The 22,170-nt window shown below is 40.5% G+C and overlaps 1 protein-coding gene across 1 annotated transcript; it reads left to right on the top strand.

Annotated features, from left to right (window-relative positions):
- The first annotated feature begins 1,869 nt into the window (after positions 1 to 1,869).
- On the top strand, positions 1,870 to 20,926 carry LOC114453459 (delta-type opioid receptor-like). Its single transcript, XM_028433362.1, has 8 exons — positions 1,870 to 2,290; positions 4,231 to 5,079; positions 6,262 to 6,394; positions 7,018 to 7,194; positions 8,646 to 8,779; positions 15,776 to 16,031; positions 18,088 to 18,440; positions 18,705 to 20,926. Exons 6-8 carry the CDS (start codon positions 15,784 to 15,786, stop codon positions 19,232 to 19,234), a joined length of 1,131 nt encoding a protein of 376 aa, XP_028289163.1. The 5' UTR covers positions 1,870 to 2,290; positions 4,231 to 5,079; positions 6,262 to 6,394; positions 7,018 to 7,194; positions 8,646 to 8,779; positions 15,776 to 15,783; the 3' UTR covers positions 19,235 to 20,926.
- The last annotated feature ends 1,244 nt before the right edge of the window (positions 20,927 to 22,170 follow it).

Genomic DNA, 22,170 nt, shown 5'->3' with positions numbered 1-22,170 from the left:
GTTTGTGAAGGCCATCGTGGTGAGCTAACTACCGATAAAAATATTATTATATTTATTATATATGGACCAAATGTAGTGTTTTTTTTATTTACATTATTCTTATATTATTTGCATCATAACAGAAAACACTCTTAAACACATTTAATGTATTGTTCAGATTGGAGGCTACGGAAATAATTAATATACTCACTTACTGCATTATGTATTCATTTAATCACTCTTCTCATTGCTAATGAGGCTATCAATGAATGTCAAATTCTGGGTGATGAACTCTCCTCCATGATGTATTCAATGAATATTAAGTACAGGTAAATATTGGCTCTGTGTCACACTGTGCACACATCCACATGATGCATGGTATGAATAACTGAGCTTAGCCTTATTTGCTAACAAAACATAGAATGGTAAATGGAGGACAGTCATTGCATTTGAAACATCATATTTATGATGGTTGTGTTGTACATTTTTATGCCTAGCTTTGGCTTAAGTGGATGATCAGCCAGACAGACAGACCAGGTGCAGGTCAGCAGAAAGTCATCTGGACACTGTACTTTTCACCGAATTTCTCTCCCTGTGGCTGAAGTGGTTACTCTGATTTATCAGTTTCATATACAGAGCTCAGATGGGGGATTATGTGGCAGTTGGTGGAAGTATATGTGACAGAAATAGGACTCAAATTGGGTTTTGGTGGACAGCCCTTCGGGGAGAGTTCCACAAGCACAAGAGTGACTCACCTGCTGACCTGTCCTTAAACCTATGATGAATTTCCACAATGAACACAGGAACATTTTTTTAAGTTCAGTAGCTTCAGTAAAAACACAAAAGCAGCCTGTGACAGTTTCTTCTGCTTCTTTGTTTTTATGTGGTTCCTGCCAAAATGAGCACTGTTTTAATGAGCCTGTCGCTGGCACAGAGTTCAGGATCAAAGCATTTTGGGTGCCGGGGCGAAAGACTTGTTCATGGTCAAACTTCACATGACAACTCTGCAGCACACAGGCCACAGTATTTGCCCTGTATAAGGTACTTCATTAAGCTGCAGCTTGGGTAATTGGTAAGAGCTGTCTCTGATTTCTCTGTGGGCTCTTTCCATGTTTTAAAGTCAATGAGTGCCAGCACAAAGCAGCACTTTGGGCATATTTAGACTGTATCCAAAGTGATTCTAGAAGTTGTAACAACATTAAAAAAAAACACATTTAGAGGTGATTCCAAACCGATTTCTCAGCCCAGAGACTCAAATGTAATTTTACAGTGTCTTTTTTGTCACTTGGGCAACACATTAACAAGGTCAAGCCCACTGTCTGGGGAGAATTAACAGCCTCTGTCCATGGCTGTCTTTGAGATGCTGGGGTTCATGTCCTCTGTCACAACATTACTGTTTCATGTGACAACCTATTATTTGCTTTTTTATTACTTTTGTTTTCCATTTCACACAAATAGTTACATCAGTCACTAGAAAATGTGAGACGCCTTTGTTTGTGTGTTTTGACTTTTGATTTGGATTAACTGAGAAGAGTTTGTCTTTATTTTTCTGAAAACATCCTTCTTTTGTTTAGATTTTAGTTGTTTTTAATAAAAGTGATACTGATCCTGAATAAAGAAAAAAAGAAAAGAAGAGGCTACAAATACACAGACATCTCAAATTTATAGAGCTTTTATTGTGAAATACAGATCCAGATTACACTACTTTGAGAAGACCACAGATGAACTTTTTTTATTTATTAAGTTAAATTATGATGTTTTTTATGCGATATGCCACCATGTATTTTTATTTTTTAAAAGCCTGTGTTTTATTTGTGTATTCTGTTTTGTAATTTGATTGGTTGCTCTGTGGGTGTGATCGTTGAACCGGAAGTTGGAGTGAAAGGTGAAGAAGGGGAAGATGGACGCGAGCGGGCAGCTAGCCTGAACTTGCTATTCACATACTTATACACAGTTAATATCTGTGTCAGGGCTATAGGACAAGATACGAACTGATTTATGTTGTCGGACAGATAACTACGACACCAATGACTGTGTTTGTGAATGTTTATAGAGTTTAAACAACTTGAGTAGCCTGCCTCGGGACAGTACTACCATTGTAGCTCGTAGTGCTCGAGCCACGCCAGGGTCCTTGGTGCACTTGGACTTTGTGGACTTGGCCAAGTGGGTGAGACGGAGGATTTCCCTTTGTTTTCCCTTTGTTTGATCAAGACGAGAGGACAGAGGGGAGTGGCACCAGCGCAGACCGGGCAACGCGAGGGAAGTGGCTCCACTCACGGTTCAGCTGGGACTCGGACTTCTGACGCTTCAGGTAAACTGGTTCATTGTGTTGTTTCCAGTTTATGCAACGCCTCTTGCATCTTGGGGTTAATTTGATTTATACTGCCGGCATAACAGAGCATTTGATTTGATTGTTTATGATTTTGAACTGCATTGAATTGCATTGGAGTTACTTTCTGTTTAAATGCATGTGAAACATTAATGTTTAGTTTATGTGCTAGTGGTGCATATTTCATTTAGAACTCAATCCAAGTATAGTTTCATCCTATTTTAAGAGAGAATGTTATTTTGACAAAAGAACTGCATTCACACTGTAATTTTATTTGCCATTTTATACAGTAAACATTATAGAGGTCTTCATTGTTTTCATTGCGATTGCTGTAGTAGTAAGGTTGATTAAGAGTAATTTAAGTTAGTAAAACAAGAGTTGTTATAGCTGTTATATTTATAAAAACAGCTATACACACACACACAAACATTTAAACTAAAAGAAATTCTTAAAACTAAATTTAGGGGCAGCTAACACCTGATTCTTTGGGTACATGCATAGAGTCATTGTACGGGTTTGATGCTAGCAAATGTAAAAAGTAGGGGGAAATGTTACCACATTAAAAAGAAATTGCTTAAAAAGTAATCTTAGCACCAAAACCATATTCATGCCACATCATGCTGAGATATGTGATTTCATGTGGAACAAATATGAAGGAGCTGGATTACTGTCAACATGTTCAAATATGGCTTTGGAAACAGCACATTTTTGCATACATGATGGCACTGGCCACTACAATCTGTCGGACATACAGCACTGTAGGCGTACATACTGTGATCTGCCAGTAAGATAGTCCACCATCCAGGACACCAGTGGGGCATCCTCCTGCATTGCTGTCAGCTTCTCAGCCAATAGAGGCAGCCCGATGGTGTCAAACTGACCTTAAAAATCAAAAAACATGATGCTCACAGTGCATGCCGGCTTGTCCAGGTGGGTGTAGACTCTGTTCAGCAGATAGATGAAGGCACCCGACACTCCGAGGCGGGGCTGGTAGGCAAACTAGAGGGGTGAGCGAGGTCATCCAGATGAGCTGTGGTGGGGGGAGAGGGAGAGATTGCCGTGGCTGGTCATTGCTGCACAGCTGAAGAAGCTGTTAAACTAATTCAGCTTATTGGCCCGTTCCACACCACCTTCAGCACTTCCACTGCCTGTTCCAGTGATAGTCCTCATGCCACTCCACACCTCTCTTGTGTTGTTTTGCTGATGTTTCCACTCCAGCTTCCTCCTGTACTTCTTCTTGGCCTCCCCGATTATTGTCCAGACTCTCTGTATAGCTCGCACCTCCTCCTTGTTGCCCACTCTGAAGGCCTTCTTTATGTGATTTAAAATGTGCCTAGTGTTCTTAGTTACCCATGGCTTATAGTTCGGCTAACAGTTCACAGTTCTAACTGGGACAATGGTGTCCACACAGAAGTTTATGTGTCCAGTGATGCACTCTGTGAGCCCATGTATGTCCTGGCTTGGGGTTCACAGAGTGCCTGCCAGTCCGTCACATCAAAGCAGCCCTGAAGTGTCTCGTTGGCCTCGTCTGTCCATCTTTTCACAGTCTTTGAAGTTGTGGGAGGCACATAGCAGGGGGATCGCTCCTTCACTGTGATGCGAGCTGGATTACACCACCAGGTGTTAAACAGGGCTAGCCACCCACCTTTGTGCTTACCGCTCCCAGTGCAGTGTCATCAGGTATATCCTGGTGCAGCCATGTCTCCATAAAGCACATCAAACTACACTCCCAGTATTCCCTCGGACTCTGGAACAGTGCTGTAAGTTCATCCATCTTGTTCGCAAGGGACCTCACTTTTCTCATGGTGATGGAGGGGAGACACGGCTTAAACGTCCTCATCATAAGCCTCTGTTGTTTCAAAGCCTCCCTCTTCCTCCGTAGCTTTTTATTTCCTCTACATCCCCTGTTTGTCTTTCGCCAGCATTCAGGAGGGATTTGTCTTGGTGTTTTCTCTGGAGCAGTGGCTGGCTTCAGGTCCATCGGCTGATCCCTGGTGTGAACAATGCGGGGTACACGCACACACACACACACACTGCCCAGTTTTCTAGAGACATGCCATTCCTATAACATCTGTTATTAAGATAATTAAGATATAGGCTATATGTAATGGATGGAAACAGTAATGGATGGAAAAAAGCAATTACTTGACAAACGATTTCCTGCGGGAAACCCTGTAATAAGTAAAAATAAGTGGAAAAAGTATAATAATGTAATAATGATAAAATAATGAAACAATAGGAAAATGGTAAAGAAAGTCAGGAGCGTCTGTAACAGGCTGCACAAGGTTACACACATGCACACTAAACTGACGCCTTACTCATGCCTTTGTCCTTACCATGGTAACACATGCAGATATTTAGTTATTGTCTGGACACATAAACCTGATAAAGATCTAAATTTAAGAAACTAATCTGATCAAAGCTGACTCCCTCATATGGGCACTGCACTTCTATCACTCTGCTCTGATGTTAATGGGCGTATAGCTGAGAATTAATCTATAACTACACACCAAACCAGCCTCTTACACTGCTCTACTGACCATCTTTATGTTCTGATAATTCAGGTGCTGCTGACAGGACTTAATAGAAATGCACTTCCAGCACCTCTGTGCCTGATATATTTATTAATATTTGCCTGCAGTTTACCAGAAGCAGCTGTCTAGTGTTTGCGAGGAATCGACTGAAGTTGCACTCAGAAATGTTGGTTTCCAGCCTGGTGTGCTCCCAGAATAAATTCAAGTGCTCTCTGGATGGGGAGCTGGGTGATTACCGTAGGTTTGCTTCATCATGTGTTTTTAAATTGCAGAATTGATGATTGTAGAGGACATTGTGTTTTTGTCATAAGTACAGTTACAGTACGGATTTTGCAAGCTGAAAATAAAGGTTCACCAGCAAACATCAGCGTCCTGGTGAGCTGCCTCTTTCTTCAGATTAGAGGACATGTCAGGATAAAATATAAAACAACATTCATCCTCTGAGAGGTAACTGATCTAATGAAAGTGGACTATTAACATCATCAGCAGCACACTGTCTCCTTTAAATATGTTTCACAGTCCCTAATAATGCCCAAACAGCCTTGCAGTGCATCAGCAGCAGTGTTGATGAAACCTCATTAATAATGAGGCAACACAAAAGCTTTTCAGGCTGATCGCTTATTCTCTTGGCCTAATGCACAGGCAGCATTAGCCTCAGTGCTTCTATTATAAAATGTAAAGTCAAATCAGTGCTACTCTAGCCGTATGTTAATAAGTGCAGATTGGAAAAACAGCCTGCAGCCTCACAGCTCAGCATTCATCAAGCTAATTCCTCTGACAGAGCTGTTTATTATATGATGAATAAACACACATGTAACCTTAAAGTGTGTGTAACACAACATTAATTATTAGGCAGATGATGAAGCAATAATTAACTGACATCAATGTCATGTTCACATCTGAGATTAGTTTGCTGCAGCTCACCAACTGTATTTTTTTAAGTGTAAGTAAGTACGGTAATTCATTGTATAAATCCACTTAAAGGTCAGTACTCAAGTGCACTGTGGCTGATGCCTATACGGTTGTCAGGGTAACACAGACGCAACTGTGATTCACTGCTTAGCCAATGGGACACATCACTACCTCCATCTGTTTGGTGTGTGTCGGTGACTGTACGCGGATCTCCGTGGATGGGGGAAGGAGCCACTCCGATTCTTTATAGAAAAAATATAAATAAATATTAAACTACTACTACTATATATCTTCTAAAACGTTTTCTGAATTGATTGATGCAATATGTTCTTTCTTTATAGTACCAAAGCCAATACCTAAGGCCAAGCTAAGAAACCAACTACCGGTAGTTCAGTCACATTCGGAGTGAAGATGAGCACGTTCAACCAACTCAGTATGACCAGAGCAGGGCGAGTACAGTGTCTTGGTTTCAACGGATAAGGGACATGGATGATGATCTTATTTCAGGATGTCAGCCAGTCATTTGGCGACTGTGCCTGTTGGACCACATGAGAACAAAGTTCTGCTCAGATGATGCGTCAAGAACAAGTTGCAAGATCTCCCAAAGACCAGAATGACGTCATTCGCAGCCCTGGGACAAGTAAGTACAGGCCTTACGAAGTTCAGCCATTTCGTTTCATTCAGTCCATCAAAATATTACATTGTTATAGACTGTGGACTGAAAGCAACACGTGGTACAAAGTTGTACCACTATATGATGGTGGCTAGCTGGTTAGCATGCTAACTTCACTGGATAACTCTGCACAGTAAAACAAAGGGCTTTAATGTCACAAATAATGTAATGGTTTTTGAGTTTCTTAATCTTTGACAGTCACTGTAGTGTCTGTAGGCCTCCTGCTGGTCATTGTGAGAAATAACGGGAGCAATTAACCAAACTACAGGCCAAGCTCAAAACGTATGTTACATAAATGTTCTCCGTAAATACTCTTGATTTACAGTGAAAGTAAAGGTGTAAATTTGTTCTGCCACTATGATATATTGGCTATGTATCAAGGATATAATGAACAATGTATTCACTTTGATAGCATTCAAGGCCAAGTGTGAGAGAGCTCTGTGTGTGTTTGTATTTATGGGTACGTGGGGGGTAGCTCTGCACGGCCCTGAGTCAAGGATAAAAATGTGTGTCTGTGAAGTCGAGATGCTGATATACGCATCAGCACGCCTATTGATCCCACCTATTGACAGTTCTCACTTCTCATTAAGTCGCAGGCATCCATCAAAACATAAGCTTGTGGTCCCCTGGTGACTGTTGGTGGAAGATCCCAGTGAGAGGCTTCAGTGTTCTGTGGCTGGCAGCCGAGGAGCCCCTCACTATGTGGAAACACAAAGCGATGCTGTCGATTGAATCAAGGTTATTTCTGAGGGAAATGCATTAAGGAGGTGAGGAGACACAGTGTGTCATACAATAAACATATCTGTGTCTGCAGGGAGTCTCTTTACTGACCAAACAAGACCTGTGTGTGAATATTTCCTCTGTTCAGTCATTCTTCAGCAGGTTTGATCTGTTTCCTGGTTTCTTTTATGTATAAAGGTGTTTCATACTTGGCATTGGCAGAATGAGTTTAAAGACAAAACGACGAAACATGACTTCATCTTAATATTATTATCATTATGATACCTGTGATAATATTATCTTGATATTTTTGTTATGGTAGTGCCACAACAAAATACAAACCTGGGAGTCACATGTGTAGTTTATCTGCAGTGTGTTACTTCTGACTGAATGGATGTTAATCTGTTAAACCTTTTACAATGTTGCAGTCAAAAAAACACCATAAACAACAAAATCATCACAATTCAGGGATTTTTTTAGCATTCTAAGACTAAAACTACATCAATTTTTTAACAGTGTGTGTACATAGTAATGTTCCTGTTTTTTTAAAACACAATTTCACGTAAATCTAAAGCAGACTTTACACAGTTCAACAGAAAAGTCCACAGGTGAGCACAGTTTGTTCGCAGAGATGGGACTGAACAGCATGGTATTACAAACCATTGTGTGTGCTCTTTTATGTGAGACTGAATAAAACTGCATGTTCTACAAATTGCCACATGTTACAAAAGTCACAATTGGGTAAATATATACAATTAGTAATTTATTATCATATATGTAGCATTTCCAATTGAAATGACATATCAGGAGTTAAAGTCACGAAGTTTAACAAGAGGAAATGAATGATTTTCTTTGGTAAAGTAAAACTTTCTGTCCTCACATGCCTCATATTTTCCGCCTCTGTCTAAACCTTCCATCACTCCTGCCTCCATCTTCAACTATTTCAGCACATCAACCTCTAAATTCCCACCGCTCTCTCTCTCTCTCTCTCTCTCTTGTGCTCTGTTTGATGTAGAGGACGTCTGTGTGCAGTCCAATCCCTCCGTCATTGATTGTAAATGTCCCGCTAGCTCACAGTGCACATTCAGCATTTTTGGGGATGATCAGCTGTTCTCCTGAGTCATAGATCAAAAACAGAGAGCAGCCCCTCCACAGCTCAAAGAGGATCACATAAACACCGACAATACAGAGCAGCTTTACGGGGATTTTTTTTGCTCTACGTTCACATATCTGTATGCTTGGATTAACCAAAAGTTTACAGTTTATTACAACTACTCACACCACTGTTATACAATAAATGTTTTTCCTTTGTATTACATACACTGTTAACCCAGACCTGATAGTTTTACTTAAAATAATTAAATATCAGATATAGAAACAAGTTTGTTTCAGATTCAGTTCTTTTATGCTCAACTTTTAAACTGGACTTTCCAGTCAAACATAAGACCATTAGATCGAGTTGTTTGTTTAAAATGACTTTTTTTATTTTTGATTACAGATAATTGAACTAGTCCACATCAGTCTGCTACTGGAGAGTATCTTTAGTCAAATGGAGACCATGATGACACTGCAGGGGCCAGTGGGTCCCTTCCTATGAACTCATTAAGGGGAGAAAAAAGTGTCTAAAATGGGGTAGGTACAACTCATTATTCATGTGTTTTTTTTCCAGTAAAACAGAAGCAGAACAAAAAAGAGATGACAGGTTGGGACAGGCTTTGTGGGTTTATTACATCATGGACCAGAGAGAGATTTATTTATTGCAGTACCTTGTGGACCTTTGGATCCTAAATTGCTGTGGAAACACAGGGCAGTAGGGCTGTGCTCCCTGCCTTCGAGTTCCTGTAGTGGAAAAATGCCCTTTGTCTGTAAACAAACCCTGATCCTGATCCCTGATCATGTCCAGAGAATGTAAGTGAGAAAATGTCTCCTCCAGGCCTGAGAGATGAGGCCAGTGCAGAAGTGCCAAAACTGCACTGGAGGCTTGCTCCAAAAAGTGCAAATCCCTGTGGACCTCCACTCTATACAGCAGCTGTGAATTTTTATAGAGTTTACTTATTGTTTTATTGATACTTAAAATACAGCATAAATTAAGGGCATGGTCACTTGGGGTGCTCCACTGGGAGTTAAAGGCAGACTCTGGGGCTGGCAAATAGGCCACAACTAAAACTACCAAACTGTTCTTCAACCTATAGGTGATTATATTATTATTTACAATCCAAGGGGAAAAGACACCTATATATAAGGACACAGACGATGAGAGAGAATTTTCTGGTGAAGACAAAAAGCAGAGCTAACGGCCTAAAACTACAACTCTCTATGAATGCTAATGTTGTTCTATAAATGCTTAATGTGTAAAAAGCAACTATGGACAAGTTTTTCCATTAACGTTCTAAAACAACACAAAGCTGGCAGCAGCTACACTACAGTCCGCTCGGTGACAAATCAGCGTGGTCGCAGCTTTTGGCTCAGCAGCTCCGACTGAGACAATTTATCCGTTCGACCTCAGAGATGGGAGATTATTTCCAGCCTTTTTTTTCAGTTAAATGCATTTGTGCCTCCACCATGTTGTGTTAAGAAGTCTGAAAACAGAACAGCACACTCTACTTCCCACATACAGTGCTACGCTGTAACAATCCAGCAGGGAAAACCTCCAGCCTGACATGGCTGCTGTCACATGTGAAGCTACACATTGTCCATCTTTGACTCATGTGAGCAGGTCACACACACACAGAGAAAGAGGTGATTTATTTCCAGGCATCACTGTGATGACCTCTAATACCATTTGTTTCTGTTTGTGAGACGATTCAGAACGAATTTGCAGGAGGAGGGAAATGATTTACAAACAATACATAATGACCTCTGCTCTGCACCTTTGTACAGATCAGTGGACCAGCATGGTGATCAAGCAGCTCTGAATGTGAGTCATTACTCTATGTGTTTTACATTCAGGATTCTGCTCATAAAATGTATACAAACTGAAATTAAATTAGATCCAAGAGTTGTCTCCTTCAGCAAACTTGTCATGGCATCCATCTGTCCTTTCATGGCTGCAACTTCAGACAAAGCTGTGAAAGATACTCCGCCGGCATCCCACGCATCTTCACGAAAGCTGCAAATTATGAGCAAACTGTGAATGCCTTCATTAGCGTTAGTAAATGACACAATGCGTTTTCACACCAAAGAGTCCTGGTTAAAAATATCAAACCAGTCTGCGATAATGTTTACTGTATATTTTGAGGAAATATGTGGAGAATGGTGACTCCATCGCTGACCTGAAAACATTTGTGACAGGAGGAGCAACTCTTAAAATAGCTCAAAGCACGCATCACATCAGATGCTGTTTATTGGTGAGCACAGCCTCAGACTTCCAAAGTAATCTTCTTTCAAATCTTTTTAATCCCCCTCTGTGGATATACACTTGAAATTCTTTCAGGGACGCTGACAGTACTGTGTCCGATCACATAGACTCAGCAGCGTCTGTGTGAAAGGGACGGTTTATTTAGAATATTAATGTGATACATTGGTGCCTGAAGGGAGATTCTCCTAAGCTCGCTTGCTTTTTCACAGTAAGGGGTCAAAGGTCAGAAGGTAAAAAAAGATGTTGTACAGGTTCAGTGATTTTGCTGGAGACCACTTAGCAGGGATGTTTGCCAATACACAGCCTGAAGCAGACTTGTACGGATGAGTGGAGGTCTCGTCACTGCATCTGTGGACAGATGTGTGCAGATGATTACAACAGGGTCTACAGTGGATTAGAGCCCTATGACAACAATGCCTCAGATTAAAAAGTGAGGTTTAAACACTAGCTGCTCTAAAGTCTGCTTTGAAAACACAATCAATCAATACCAAATGTTACCCTGGGGGATTTACATTTTTGTAAAGATGCTCGTCTTTCCCAGAGGATGAATCCCAATAACTAGTGATCCTCCTCTCCATTAATCTGATGTCATCTGAATGCTTCAGTTTTTATACCTTTTTATAATGTGAGAGCCTGACTTTACACCACTTGTGCTCTCTCTTTGTCTCCTTCTGCCGATTTTAGAAACAATGACAGTTTTGATCAATTAAGAAGGACTCCTAACTCGTGTTTCACCTCTTGACTCACGTTAACATTAGCTAAGCTGTGGCCAAGATGGCTTCCAGTTTTGAGAGAGTCACATTATAGATGGTAGGTTTGTCTTTTATTCACACAGACACATGAGAGCGTACAGCAAAAAGCACATGATTGGTTCAGTATCTTAAAAAGGTTGGCCTAATTATTATTCACTTGGAAACTGTTTATTTACTTTTATAGTCTTTTTAAAACATTTAATTTACTGTAGACATTTAGGTTATAATCTATGAATAAACACTATCTCCATTTTTCTTCTACAGCACATTTGTGATGACTCTGTCTTCTTTTTTCAATCTTCAGTCTGTGTACTAGCAGGTGGAACCCTGTGGATCTACAGCCGGTCCACTGTTTGTACAGCACAGATGGACAGTACATACAAAGCATTTTACCTGGAGCCTGTCTCCCTTCTCTTGACAGAAGTGGTTTTCATCTGTCTTCCTTCATTTATTCATTGATTTTCAGCACCAGCTTATTTCTATTCAGTGCTGTATTCTATCCCAGAATGCACTATGTGGAAACATTTTTCCCAGCATTCAAGGCACACTGTGGATGCTGCAACACTGTTGACCAGGTGGAGGCTTTTCCCCTCTTTTCAAACATGTTCTCTTTGAGCCCCAGGACTGTGTCTCTGAACTTGTTCCAGCATTACCTGAAGCTTAACTGGAGGAAGAAGTTGGTGAATTTTATCTGTCAACAAGATGGACTAGAAAACCATCATGCTGCTGGAATGGTCAATGAAGTGATGGAGCTATATAAGGCTTTTTTTGTGCTGTTGCACTGAAGTTAAGTCTTCTAATTAACATCCAGCGCATTTAAAGAGCAGCTCTTCGGTTGCTAGCTAAAAAGAAAAGGAGATATTTAACAAGAGAAATGGTTTTGTATAGAGTCTAAATTAAAAATGGAGAATGTACAAACTTTTTTTTAGATAAGAACCTATAAATTAGGGATGTTTTTCTAATTTCCTTATTTGGCCTGATTGCTGCAAATTATTTCTGCCTAAAGAAATGTAATGAAAGCAGAAATTAGCTCATTCATTGGAGCTTAAGTCTGCAGGAAAACGGTTTCAATTCTTTTTTTTAATGCTGTAATGACATTGGCCTTTTCATTGGTTTTTCTTTCTTATATTCACCATAATTACTGACAGACGCTCTCAGATCCACGTCCTTCTTCAAGGGCCTGCAGGTCTCTGCAAATGAGACCTTTTTATATCCTCAGACGTCAGCCGCACTGACTGGCTACTACTACGCCGATAAAGAGAATGACTCACATTATGAGCCACTGTAAATCCCTGCTGCATATTCACACAAAGACTTCAACCCTCATTCAGCTAATGTAAACATTTATGCTGCAGCCTGAGGAGGTTTGCTGTCTGAACATCCTGCTACAATGCTACATTAATTCATACACATGAAATATAAGCTAGGAGCGAGTAGGAATGCCAGCACTACGTATATTCAATGTGTATTTTTAGGTATCAACATAAAAATGATGAATATAATTATGTTAGTCTATTAGTGGATCAGTTATGAACAGTGTTAGTGGGAGTAACTCCTACAAAAGTAATATATTACAGTAATGCAATGTAACGCATTACTAATAATGTGTTGGTAATATTAAACACCTTACAATAACATACACTTACAGCACGTTACAACAGCGCATTTCAATCTAAAATTGAGTCAAATTAGTTTTTGAAGAAATGATCAACATTGGGAAAAAACATAGGTCTATTTCCTGTTTTCCTGAATTCGATGGTTGAGGTGACATCTTCTGCGCCAGATTCTTCAGATGCAACATTGACATAGCCTGCTCCTATTAATTTTAGTTAGATATAATATTTAGAAAAGTTAGATATAAATTGTCATGTGCATCTATGTGTGACACCGCAGGAACGCTTAACACAGAGAAATAACCTGGAGAAACAGCTGGACCGGCGCCACGTTAACACTGAGCTAACAGAGAGGGCTGCAGGGTCAGAAGAGAGAATAATTAATGATAAACTGTGAGCTGTGTCCACTCAGTGCAGCCAGTTTGTGCTGTGAATCTAAGAGAAAACCACAATTGTGCTTCTTGTCATGTCATTAGGTTAATGGTTGCATTATGACAAGCTCTAGTTCAAGTTAGTTTCATATTAATAAGCTGTACATATGTTTAAGGTAAAATTCACCAGACTGTGTTTGTCTCCTTTTTGTGTATTATCTGTTATTTGAGTAGTGTAATACTTTACAATTCAGAGACAGTAATATAACTAATTATAAATGATGGTAACTGGTATTATATAATGTAGTGTTACATTTTGATAATAACTTGCTTAACACTGGTTATGAGGAACCTAAGCAAAATGGAAATTTGGAGTTCAGGAGATAAACACAGCCCACTGTGAGCATCAGCCAGATCATTGTCTGTTTTATATGATATTTCTTAAGTGAAACCTGAAACAGGAGAACTTCAGAGCTTTAAATATACTTAACAAGTTATTTTCATTATCTCTGTGTATCAATACACGGATAATACAACTTAAAGCGTGTTTTCTAAGAGGATTACAGAAACACTGTCTGCAGACAGATAGACTCAGCTGTCCAACATTCTTCAGCTGCTATCATAATACTGAGCTTACCAGCAGCCTGCCAGGACTGCAGGAAAAAAAGAGCAGTGCTCCCACACTGCAGGGGATCCTTTAGAAAAGGAGAAACTCAATACATCAGGCTGGGGGGGCTGAGGTTGTGCTGCGTAAGAACAAACTCTGGAACAAACTCTTTGTATCTTAAAGTATTCTCCTACATAAGAATTTGAATAAATGTATATGTATTAAGTATTTCTTTTTATCAGCATGTCAACAGATTGTAAGTTTAAAAACTTGACACCTATACCTTAATGTAAATGTGGGCTGATTCCTTTGAAAAGGACTTGCTCCAGAGCGCCTTGCAACAGCATCGATTCATCCTATCTGGATACAGCATGGAGCAGCACAGATCTGGTTGCTAAATTAGCTCGCTTGCTCATCATTATGAAGAACTTAGATGTAACCAAGTCAAAGATAGTTGTCTAATATTAATATTAGCATTATTGGAGTATGATATGTTGACTGCTTGATCCATGAAATGTATTAATGTTTGCCACAGAGGGGTTTTTTGGGAGCATAAATGGTTTGATTGTAGAATAGCTAATGTGTGGAAGGATGAGATGAAAGGGTTTAGTGAGCTAGCTGTAACTTAGCAATGATGTGGCTTTGTTCGACAGTTCATCTTCATTATGGTTTTAACAGTATAACAACATGTCTGTGTGCTGTTTTCTTCGTTGAAGTACAATGGACTGTGTGAGCATGAGTGCCGATGCTGACTGCAATTCACTTAATGGCCACATGTGTCACTATTGACTTTATTTACAACCTTGAACACATTTTTCTCTGTGTATATAAAAATAACAAAGCTGCATAATGTTGAGGTCTAAGTCTGGAGTGCTTTTAATTGGAAGGTGGCGATCTGTCTCACCCTGTGCTGGTTGGGTGCTTTAAATTGTTCCACTGTGATATATCATCTCCTGTCTTTCTGTCCCTGGATTGTATCTGCCCAGTGAAGCAGAAATGCCCTGAAATGTGCTGCTGTTTCCAGTGAGAGTGGTTATGACCCTTATCACTGCACAGAACCCAGGGCTGAATACCAACACATTCATGTCTCCTCATGTCAAGGTTTATCATTTTGAAGAGATCCGGAAAATCTTCTCTTCGTGCTCCTTCATCCTGGCTTTGACTGACAATATTTTTAGATTCTAGAAATTGACTGTAAGACTGTAAATAGGTTTATTATGTTAACATGTTTCCCGTTAAAACTTCTAATACACAAACTCAGGAATGTCTTCCTTAATGATGCTTAAATGCTGTGACATAATGATTGTGGGACGCTCCGTGCCTGCCGCAGGTTGTCATCGCTCTGTCATCTCATATTTTGGGTAACGTTAGCTCCTCTGTGTGTGTGTGTGTGTGTGTGTGTTTGGTTGGTCTGTTCTGTGTGCGCGCCCCCTCTCCATTGGTGCGTGTGCACGCGGGTCCGCAAAGCCGCTGCTGCTCCGCTCCAGGCGCGCAGTAGCATCCACAAACTTTGATGAGCTATAAGCTTCACCAAGGACACAAAACAAGCCCGGCTGAAGTAAAACCAGGAGAATTTATTGTATAAAAAATACGTTGCTGTTAAAAGGTGCGGCTAATTCTGGGGGATTAAGGTGAGTCTGCTGCGAGATTGATGTGTTTACAGTGCGCGTTTTTCTCCGGAACGGGTGCAGGTGCGTGTGTTTATTTTGCGCCTGTGTTTCGTCTGATCTACAAGTGTCTTCACAAGCAAAGTGTGTTAGTGCAGGTCTCGTGTTTTTGCGTTAACGTGGTCTTTTTTTTTTATTTTTACTTTCCAGTGGAAGTGAGCGCAGCTTTACGTGCGTTTTTTTTTCTGGCTCAGACGCACTGATGCCGCCTTATTTCCCCACTGAATGCCACTTTAAAGTCTTGTCCTCTCAACAAACAGGTGTCAAAATGGAAAACACTCCGGTTGAGATTTTCAAAGAAGACAATAAGTGCCTGCCCACGCTGCTGGAGGACTGCTCCGTCAATTCTTCTGCTTGGATGTCCGGATACTCTGACAGCCGCAATGTGAGCCACGATGATGATGGCTGGGAGCAGGAGAGCATGTCCCCCATCATCCCCATCATCACTGCAGTGTACTCTGTGGTGTTCGTGGTCGGCTTGTTTGGCAACTGCCTCGTAATGTATGTGATCATCAGGTAAGGTCATTCAGACATATTTGTAACATATATTTCTAACCCTTTGTAAATGTTATTGCTTGTTGAGAGGGCACTGGTACCAGCTCCTGGGCTTTTACACTGACCCCTAGGCCATGTCTGTTGGAGTTCTTCTCACTGCCTGCATTTTTGTTCTTGGGTGCACTGTAGAGACAGGTCTACTGTGAACAAAACATGGCATAGAACAACATCTAAATATGGATAGAGACAGAAAAAGGTCCCATGCTGGCAGAGAAAAGAGGAATGCTGTCATTTTTGGATCCAGGATTAAATAACTAAAATAATACAAAGCAGTTTCCTTATAATAAAACCAGTAAAGACAATATTCTATACATATTTCAGGAAGCCTGGACAGGATGCTACGTATAAATCAGTGGTGCTTTATCAATCTGATCGCCTTGCTCGCCCCTCATTGGGGATTATTTATGGTCAGTGAGACCGACAAATCTTATTTGATGTAATGTGAAACGCAGCGGTGTCGACCAGAATGCTTCAGTCTATAGACAACAATTACCTCAAATCAGATCGATTGCTTCGCCTGTCGGTAGAAGCCGGTTTTATCACTTCAGCTCCAGAAAAGGGTAGTCAGTGAACGATGTGGAGATCTGCTCACAGCTAAAATATCACAAGTCACGAAGAGGTTCTCAATCTGACTTGGCACCTTGTGTTTGTTTAGAGGAGCATCTTTCTTCATCCAATGTTTCTGTTGTGATGCAGCATCGAATGACCATTGTGGAAAATGTCATTTTATAAAGAACACAGGTGCTTGCAGCTCTACAAAACATCTTTCAGCTCATTGTTTTGGATTTACTGCCCTCATTCTTTAGGTTCATGTCCCTTCTGGCATAATAACAAAAACACCATATGCTACCTGCCCACCAGCAAGAGAGACAAAGTTAAATATTGAAGATTTGGGGTTAAAAAGGCAAATATGTTATTCAGGAAGTACACTAGGCAAATAAATCCACTCAGCTCTACTACTATCTTGCCTGTGCTGTCAGTGGGACATTGTAAAAAAAAAGTATTGACTCCAGGGCCAAATAGTCACAGCTGTTTAGTTAGTTTTGTATGTTTAACTACATTATAAAGCACATCATATTAATATAAACACCAATGTTGGCAGTGTCACAGTCCACCTAAACTCCAAATACAGGCAAAGAGGTGGAGCACAGGTAGAGTTGAGGCAGGCGGACAGTCATAGAAGCAAGACGCTTGCTCTGAAATATGACACCCACCCATCACTCTACAGTTGAGTGTACAGTTGTCACTAAAAGGAAACTGATCAGTAGAGACTAGTGTTGTGATGTGATGTGTATTTCTCCTGTAAAGTTGGCTATTTTAACATGGGAGTCTATGGCGATTGACTCACTTTTGTTTCGGTGTAAACTAACATTTTTACACTTCTGCACTTGCTTCTCAGCCCCAGAGGTCACAGCTTGGTAAAAATGGACATGATACAACTGCTTTTTTTGACAGTTTTACAGTAGAGGTAGCTACAGCTAGCAGCTAGCTAATCACATCAAACCAAACAGAATTTTATACATGTAACATCTTAAACACTGAATTTTTGAGGTGCCTGTAGGCAGATTTTACACCGTCACCTCTGCACAGATACTATCCCCCATTTTCCTGCTAGGCCAAGGCTTCATATGGAGTATAATAAGTGCCCAGGCTGCTACCTGCAGGTCAGCTGATGTGTTCAAAACGTATCAGTTTAATATTAGTTTACTATGTTCTTAAACACTTGATTGCATCCCATACTTTAAATTACTTTCTAGAGGTAGTTACATAGAGAATGCGAGTGTAATGTAATGGAGTAAAACAAGCTAATTACACATGGACTGTGTGAGTCACAAAAGTACATTATGAATTCAGGGAGGGTTTGTGGAATAATGAACAATGTTTATAATTATAATAAAGTTAGACGAAAGGTCATAAACTCAACAAATGGCTGCCACCGCAGCCTGGGTTGGTGATTAGCTCAGCCTATCTATCATTTTTGTTATGACAGGACAGCTCTTCTCTGCATATTTAACAGGTACACAAAGATGAAGACGGCCACCAATATTTACATTTTCAACCTGGCGCTCGCTGACGCCCTCGTCACCACCACAATGCCCTTCCAGAGCACAGACTACCTTCTAAACACCTGGCCCTTCGGTGAGGTGGTCTGCAAAGTCTTCATCTCCATCGACTACTACAACATGTTCACCAGCATCTTCACTCTCACCATGATGAGTGTGGACCGCTACGTGGCCGTGTGCCACCCCGTGAAAGCCCTGGACTTCCGCACCCCCATCAAAGCCAAGATGATCAATGTGTGCATCTGGATCTTGTCCTCGGCTGCAGGGATACCTGCTTTTGTCCTGGGTGGGACTCAGACGAACAGTGGTGAGGTTTTCACATGATTTTCTAAATATTAGAGTACTAATAAAAATATAAGAGCAGAAATATATTCTATCAAGTCCATCTGCCAGTGAAGAGTTTTCCATTAGCCACCCACCAAGCACGTCTTCTTGAATATAGATGAAAAAAGCAGAACGCTCCCTTGTGAGTGCAGATTAGGAGTTCCATAACAAATTGAAAGTTGCGTTTTATTTATGATAAAAGACAAGTGCACTTTGTCACTTAACACACATTTTCTTCCCTCTGCAGGCATAACTGAGTGTGCCTTACAGTTCCCGGAGCCGTATGCATACTGGGACACACTGATGAAGATATGCGTGTTCGTCTTTGCCTTCGTCGTGCCTGTGCTCATCATCACCGTGTGCTACTCCCTCATGGTCCTGAGGCTGAAGAGCGTCCGAATGTTGTCCGGCTCCCGTGAGAAGGATCGCAACCTGCGGCGGATTACGCGGCTGGTGGTGGTCGTGGTGGCTGTGTTTGTGGTCTGCTGGACGCCCATTCACATCTTCATCTTGGTCAAAGCTCTTGTGAGCGTGCCCGAAACCACTGCCATCATGGCTGCTTACTTCTTCTGCGTGGCTCTGGGCTACACCAACAGCAGCCTCAATCCTGTCCTGTATGCCTTCCTGGATGAGAACTTCAAGCGCTGCTTCAAAGACTTCTGCCTCTCAGCCAAACTGAAGGGGGAGAAGGTGTCAGGGAGCAAAAAGGCTGTCAGCAGCGTGCGGGAGGCCGCCATGCCCCTGGAGAACCCGGACGGGACTAGTAAGCCCACATGACTAGCGATGGAACTGTCTTCGATTTCCCACATCGGAAAGGAAGACTCACATGACCTAGGCTTAACCCACATCACATCAGCAATGTAGACTGTAGCTCTGACTCTAGTATGACAGGTGTTACCTGGAGTTCTAACAGTGCCAACACTGACATGATTTCATTTCAGCAATCAAAAGAACATTAATACCCACAGAGAGCTGCTTGACAATGACTTCATCCTACTATAATCGGATGGAGATCTGATAAAGATTATGTAAACGTGCAGGTGGATGTAAACTTCATGTGTTAGTTTATTTGTGAACGACGATGATTTTGGAGAAAGTTTCATTGATGATACAGAACACTGCAGTGCAACTTCAGTTAGTATGCTAATCTGCAGCCACTGCTGTTTCAACACAGAATGTCTTTTCTTTTTTCCTACATTTTGTTATGAAACAGTAGATTATCAATTGAGAAAAGGATCAGTTTATTAATAGATTAGATTAAAAGATTTCTCAGGAGAATTATTGAGTATTTGTCTCCAGATATTTTCTACAAAAAGAGGAAGCTAATGAGGCAGTCCACTGTGATTGGTCACCTCCAGTAGCCTCAGTAGGCTCCGCCCTTCTTTAAAGAAACCATTTGATTGGATGCTACATTTTCATTTTCATTTACCTTCTAGTACAGAGTGAGTCAAATTTACCATTAAGAAAATACTTTGGAAAACAAACAGACCATCTATCCTTGCCAGACTGCACAGAAAACAACCATAGAGCATTTACTCACTCTCGTCTAGTGCTAATAAGGTATTAATGAGGTAAGGGTAAAAGAGATTCATGTTAGGTTGTGTCTTTCATTCTTTCAGCTGCCAAAAGTGCCTTTAACAGTCCAGGATAACCGGTGTGTAGCAGCGGAAATTGATGTGAGGGATGATTACTGGATGAGGTCAAAGAGCACTTCATGTATAAAACATTTTATTTAACATGTCAGTGGTAATTGCATGAGTCACTGACAACAGTCCAGTGCCAAAAACCTTTTCACCTGTGGGAAGAGCCTAACCAGTGCTGACGGGCTGCAGTGTGAGACTGACTGACTGACTGACTGACTGACTCATGGTGGACTTTGAAGCTGCACGAGAGTCAGCGGGAGCCTCAAACCAGAAATGCTCAGCTGCATCAAAGCCAGTTTGTCAAAGGGAAAATCCTGGACTAGAATGTGCATTAAAATTTGACAGAGGGCTCTCTATCAGCTTTGACCCTGGCATTACGTCCAGACTGAAGTTGTTCAATTTAATGTGTGTAAATAATTCACATGTGCTGTTTATGGCTTTTACCATGGGACAAATCATCCCACTGCATTGTCATTGTTGTCGTGCAATCTGACATGAATAGCTGTTTTAACCACCTGTGCACATAGTTAAATACAGTATATTCTGAGAACTGTACAGTATACCTGACTTTGTATAGATTATAAAAAACATGAACTTCTGCACAGGCATCATTGCTGTGTTTGTAGCATGCCATTGCTTTGATAGTAAAGGCAACATCAGCCATATATGCTTGATGGACTGTGCTGTTATTTTGAATGTACTGCAAGTATAAACATGTATTAATCATAGTATTAACTCAACAATTTCAGCTAATATTTAACACATCTCAAGCAACGTGTATATATTTATAAAAAATAGGTAAAAGCACAGATGTTCTACTGTATAAAAATACGAGACATTAATCTAAAACTACACTGTGACTGAGGCACTGCTGTTTTTTCTTCTCTGTGCTCACTGTTTAAATCTAAAACTGTATGTTGGCTTTATGTGCTGTCATTCGAGCAGGACCTGTATTGATCGAAACATCCTGTTTGTGAAGTCCTTAATATTAAAGCCAGTTAAACAAATCGGAATTGATTCTTTTTCTTGTGTGGCGACAGGCTCATCTTGTTGTCAGTTTTTTATTTATTTGTCAGAGCAGTGTGTGTGTGACAGTGTGTATGATAGATTACTCTCCAGAAATGTCCTTCTGTGTTTGCTTGACACTGTCACATTTTGCTATTTCATTTCAAGTTAAACACTGTGGATCAGATTTCTGTACAGAGACGAGTGTTGAGAAGCAGTTTTAGGATATCACCATAAACCACCAGCTCCCCCTAGAGGAAAGAGACTGTACTTACCAAAGTGGTCTTACTCTGCCTTCACTACAGCTGGCCAATGTTTATTTTAAACCATCAGGAAGCAGCCTTTCAAACCTTTTACATTATTTTATTTATTAAAAAAAAACACAACCTAAACTGTACTGTGCATGTACAGTCCATTAAATAAACGTATTGTTGTCATTATTTATGTTTCAAAGTGTGTTTTGTAATTAAATTGATATTGCATTTTTGTTTTATTGCCAACTTTTCAGTTTCAGCCAAGCTTAACTAAATTACTGTGAACTAATTGCTGTGTTCAGGCCTGCAGACAGCAAGATTCAAGATTCGTTTATTGTCATATGCACAGTATAGAAACTGGTTTCCCTGCACAATGGAATTCTTACTTTGCTGCTCACACTGAATGCCATAAAGGTTTAAGAATTCAAAATAGAGTCATTTGCAAAAGAGCAATTTGAAGAGCAAAAGATGCAAATCAGTACACAAAATATAAACTATGGAAGTAAAATGAAGCTATATACATATAAATGTGCATAAATGTGCATGTGTGCTACATCAGCTGTTGTGCAAATTGAGCAGAGAATGAACCATAGTGCAAACACTGTCAGGAGGTAAACAATGGTACATGTGCAGTTACTGGATTGGATATTATGGTGCATAAAGAAATAAATAAACAGTATTGCAGTTACTGTAAAGTGAATATTAATCAGTATAATGTAAGGACGTTCGGGAAAATTACGTTAATAATTTAAAAAATAATTGATTGAGGATAAAAGAAAAAATTCTGAGAAAAGTAGCAGGGCGCAGTCGG

The sequence above is a fragment of the Parambassis ranga genome, chromosome 20 (assembly GCF_900634625.1).
Source record: "Parambassis ranga chromosome 20, fParRan2.1, whole genome shotgun sequence".
Taxonomy (NCBI): Eukaryota; Metazoa; Chordata; class Actinopteri; family Ambassidae; genus Parambassis; species Parambassis ranga.
The sequence above is the reverse complement of the archived record's forward strand: the minus strand, read 5'-3'. Positions and strand labels throughout refer to the sequence as shown.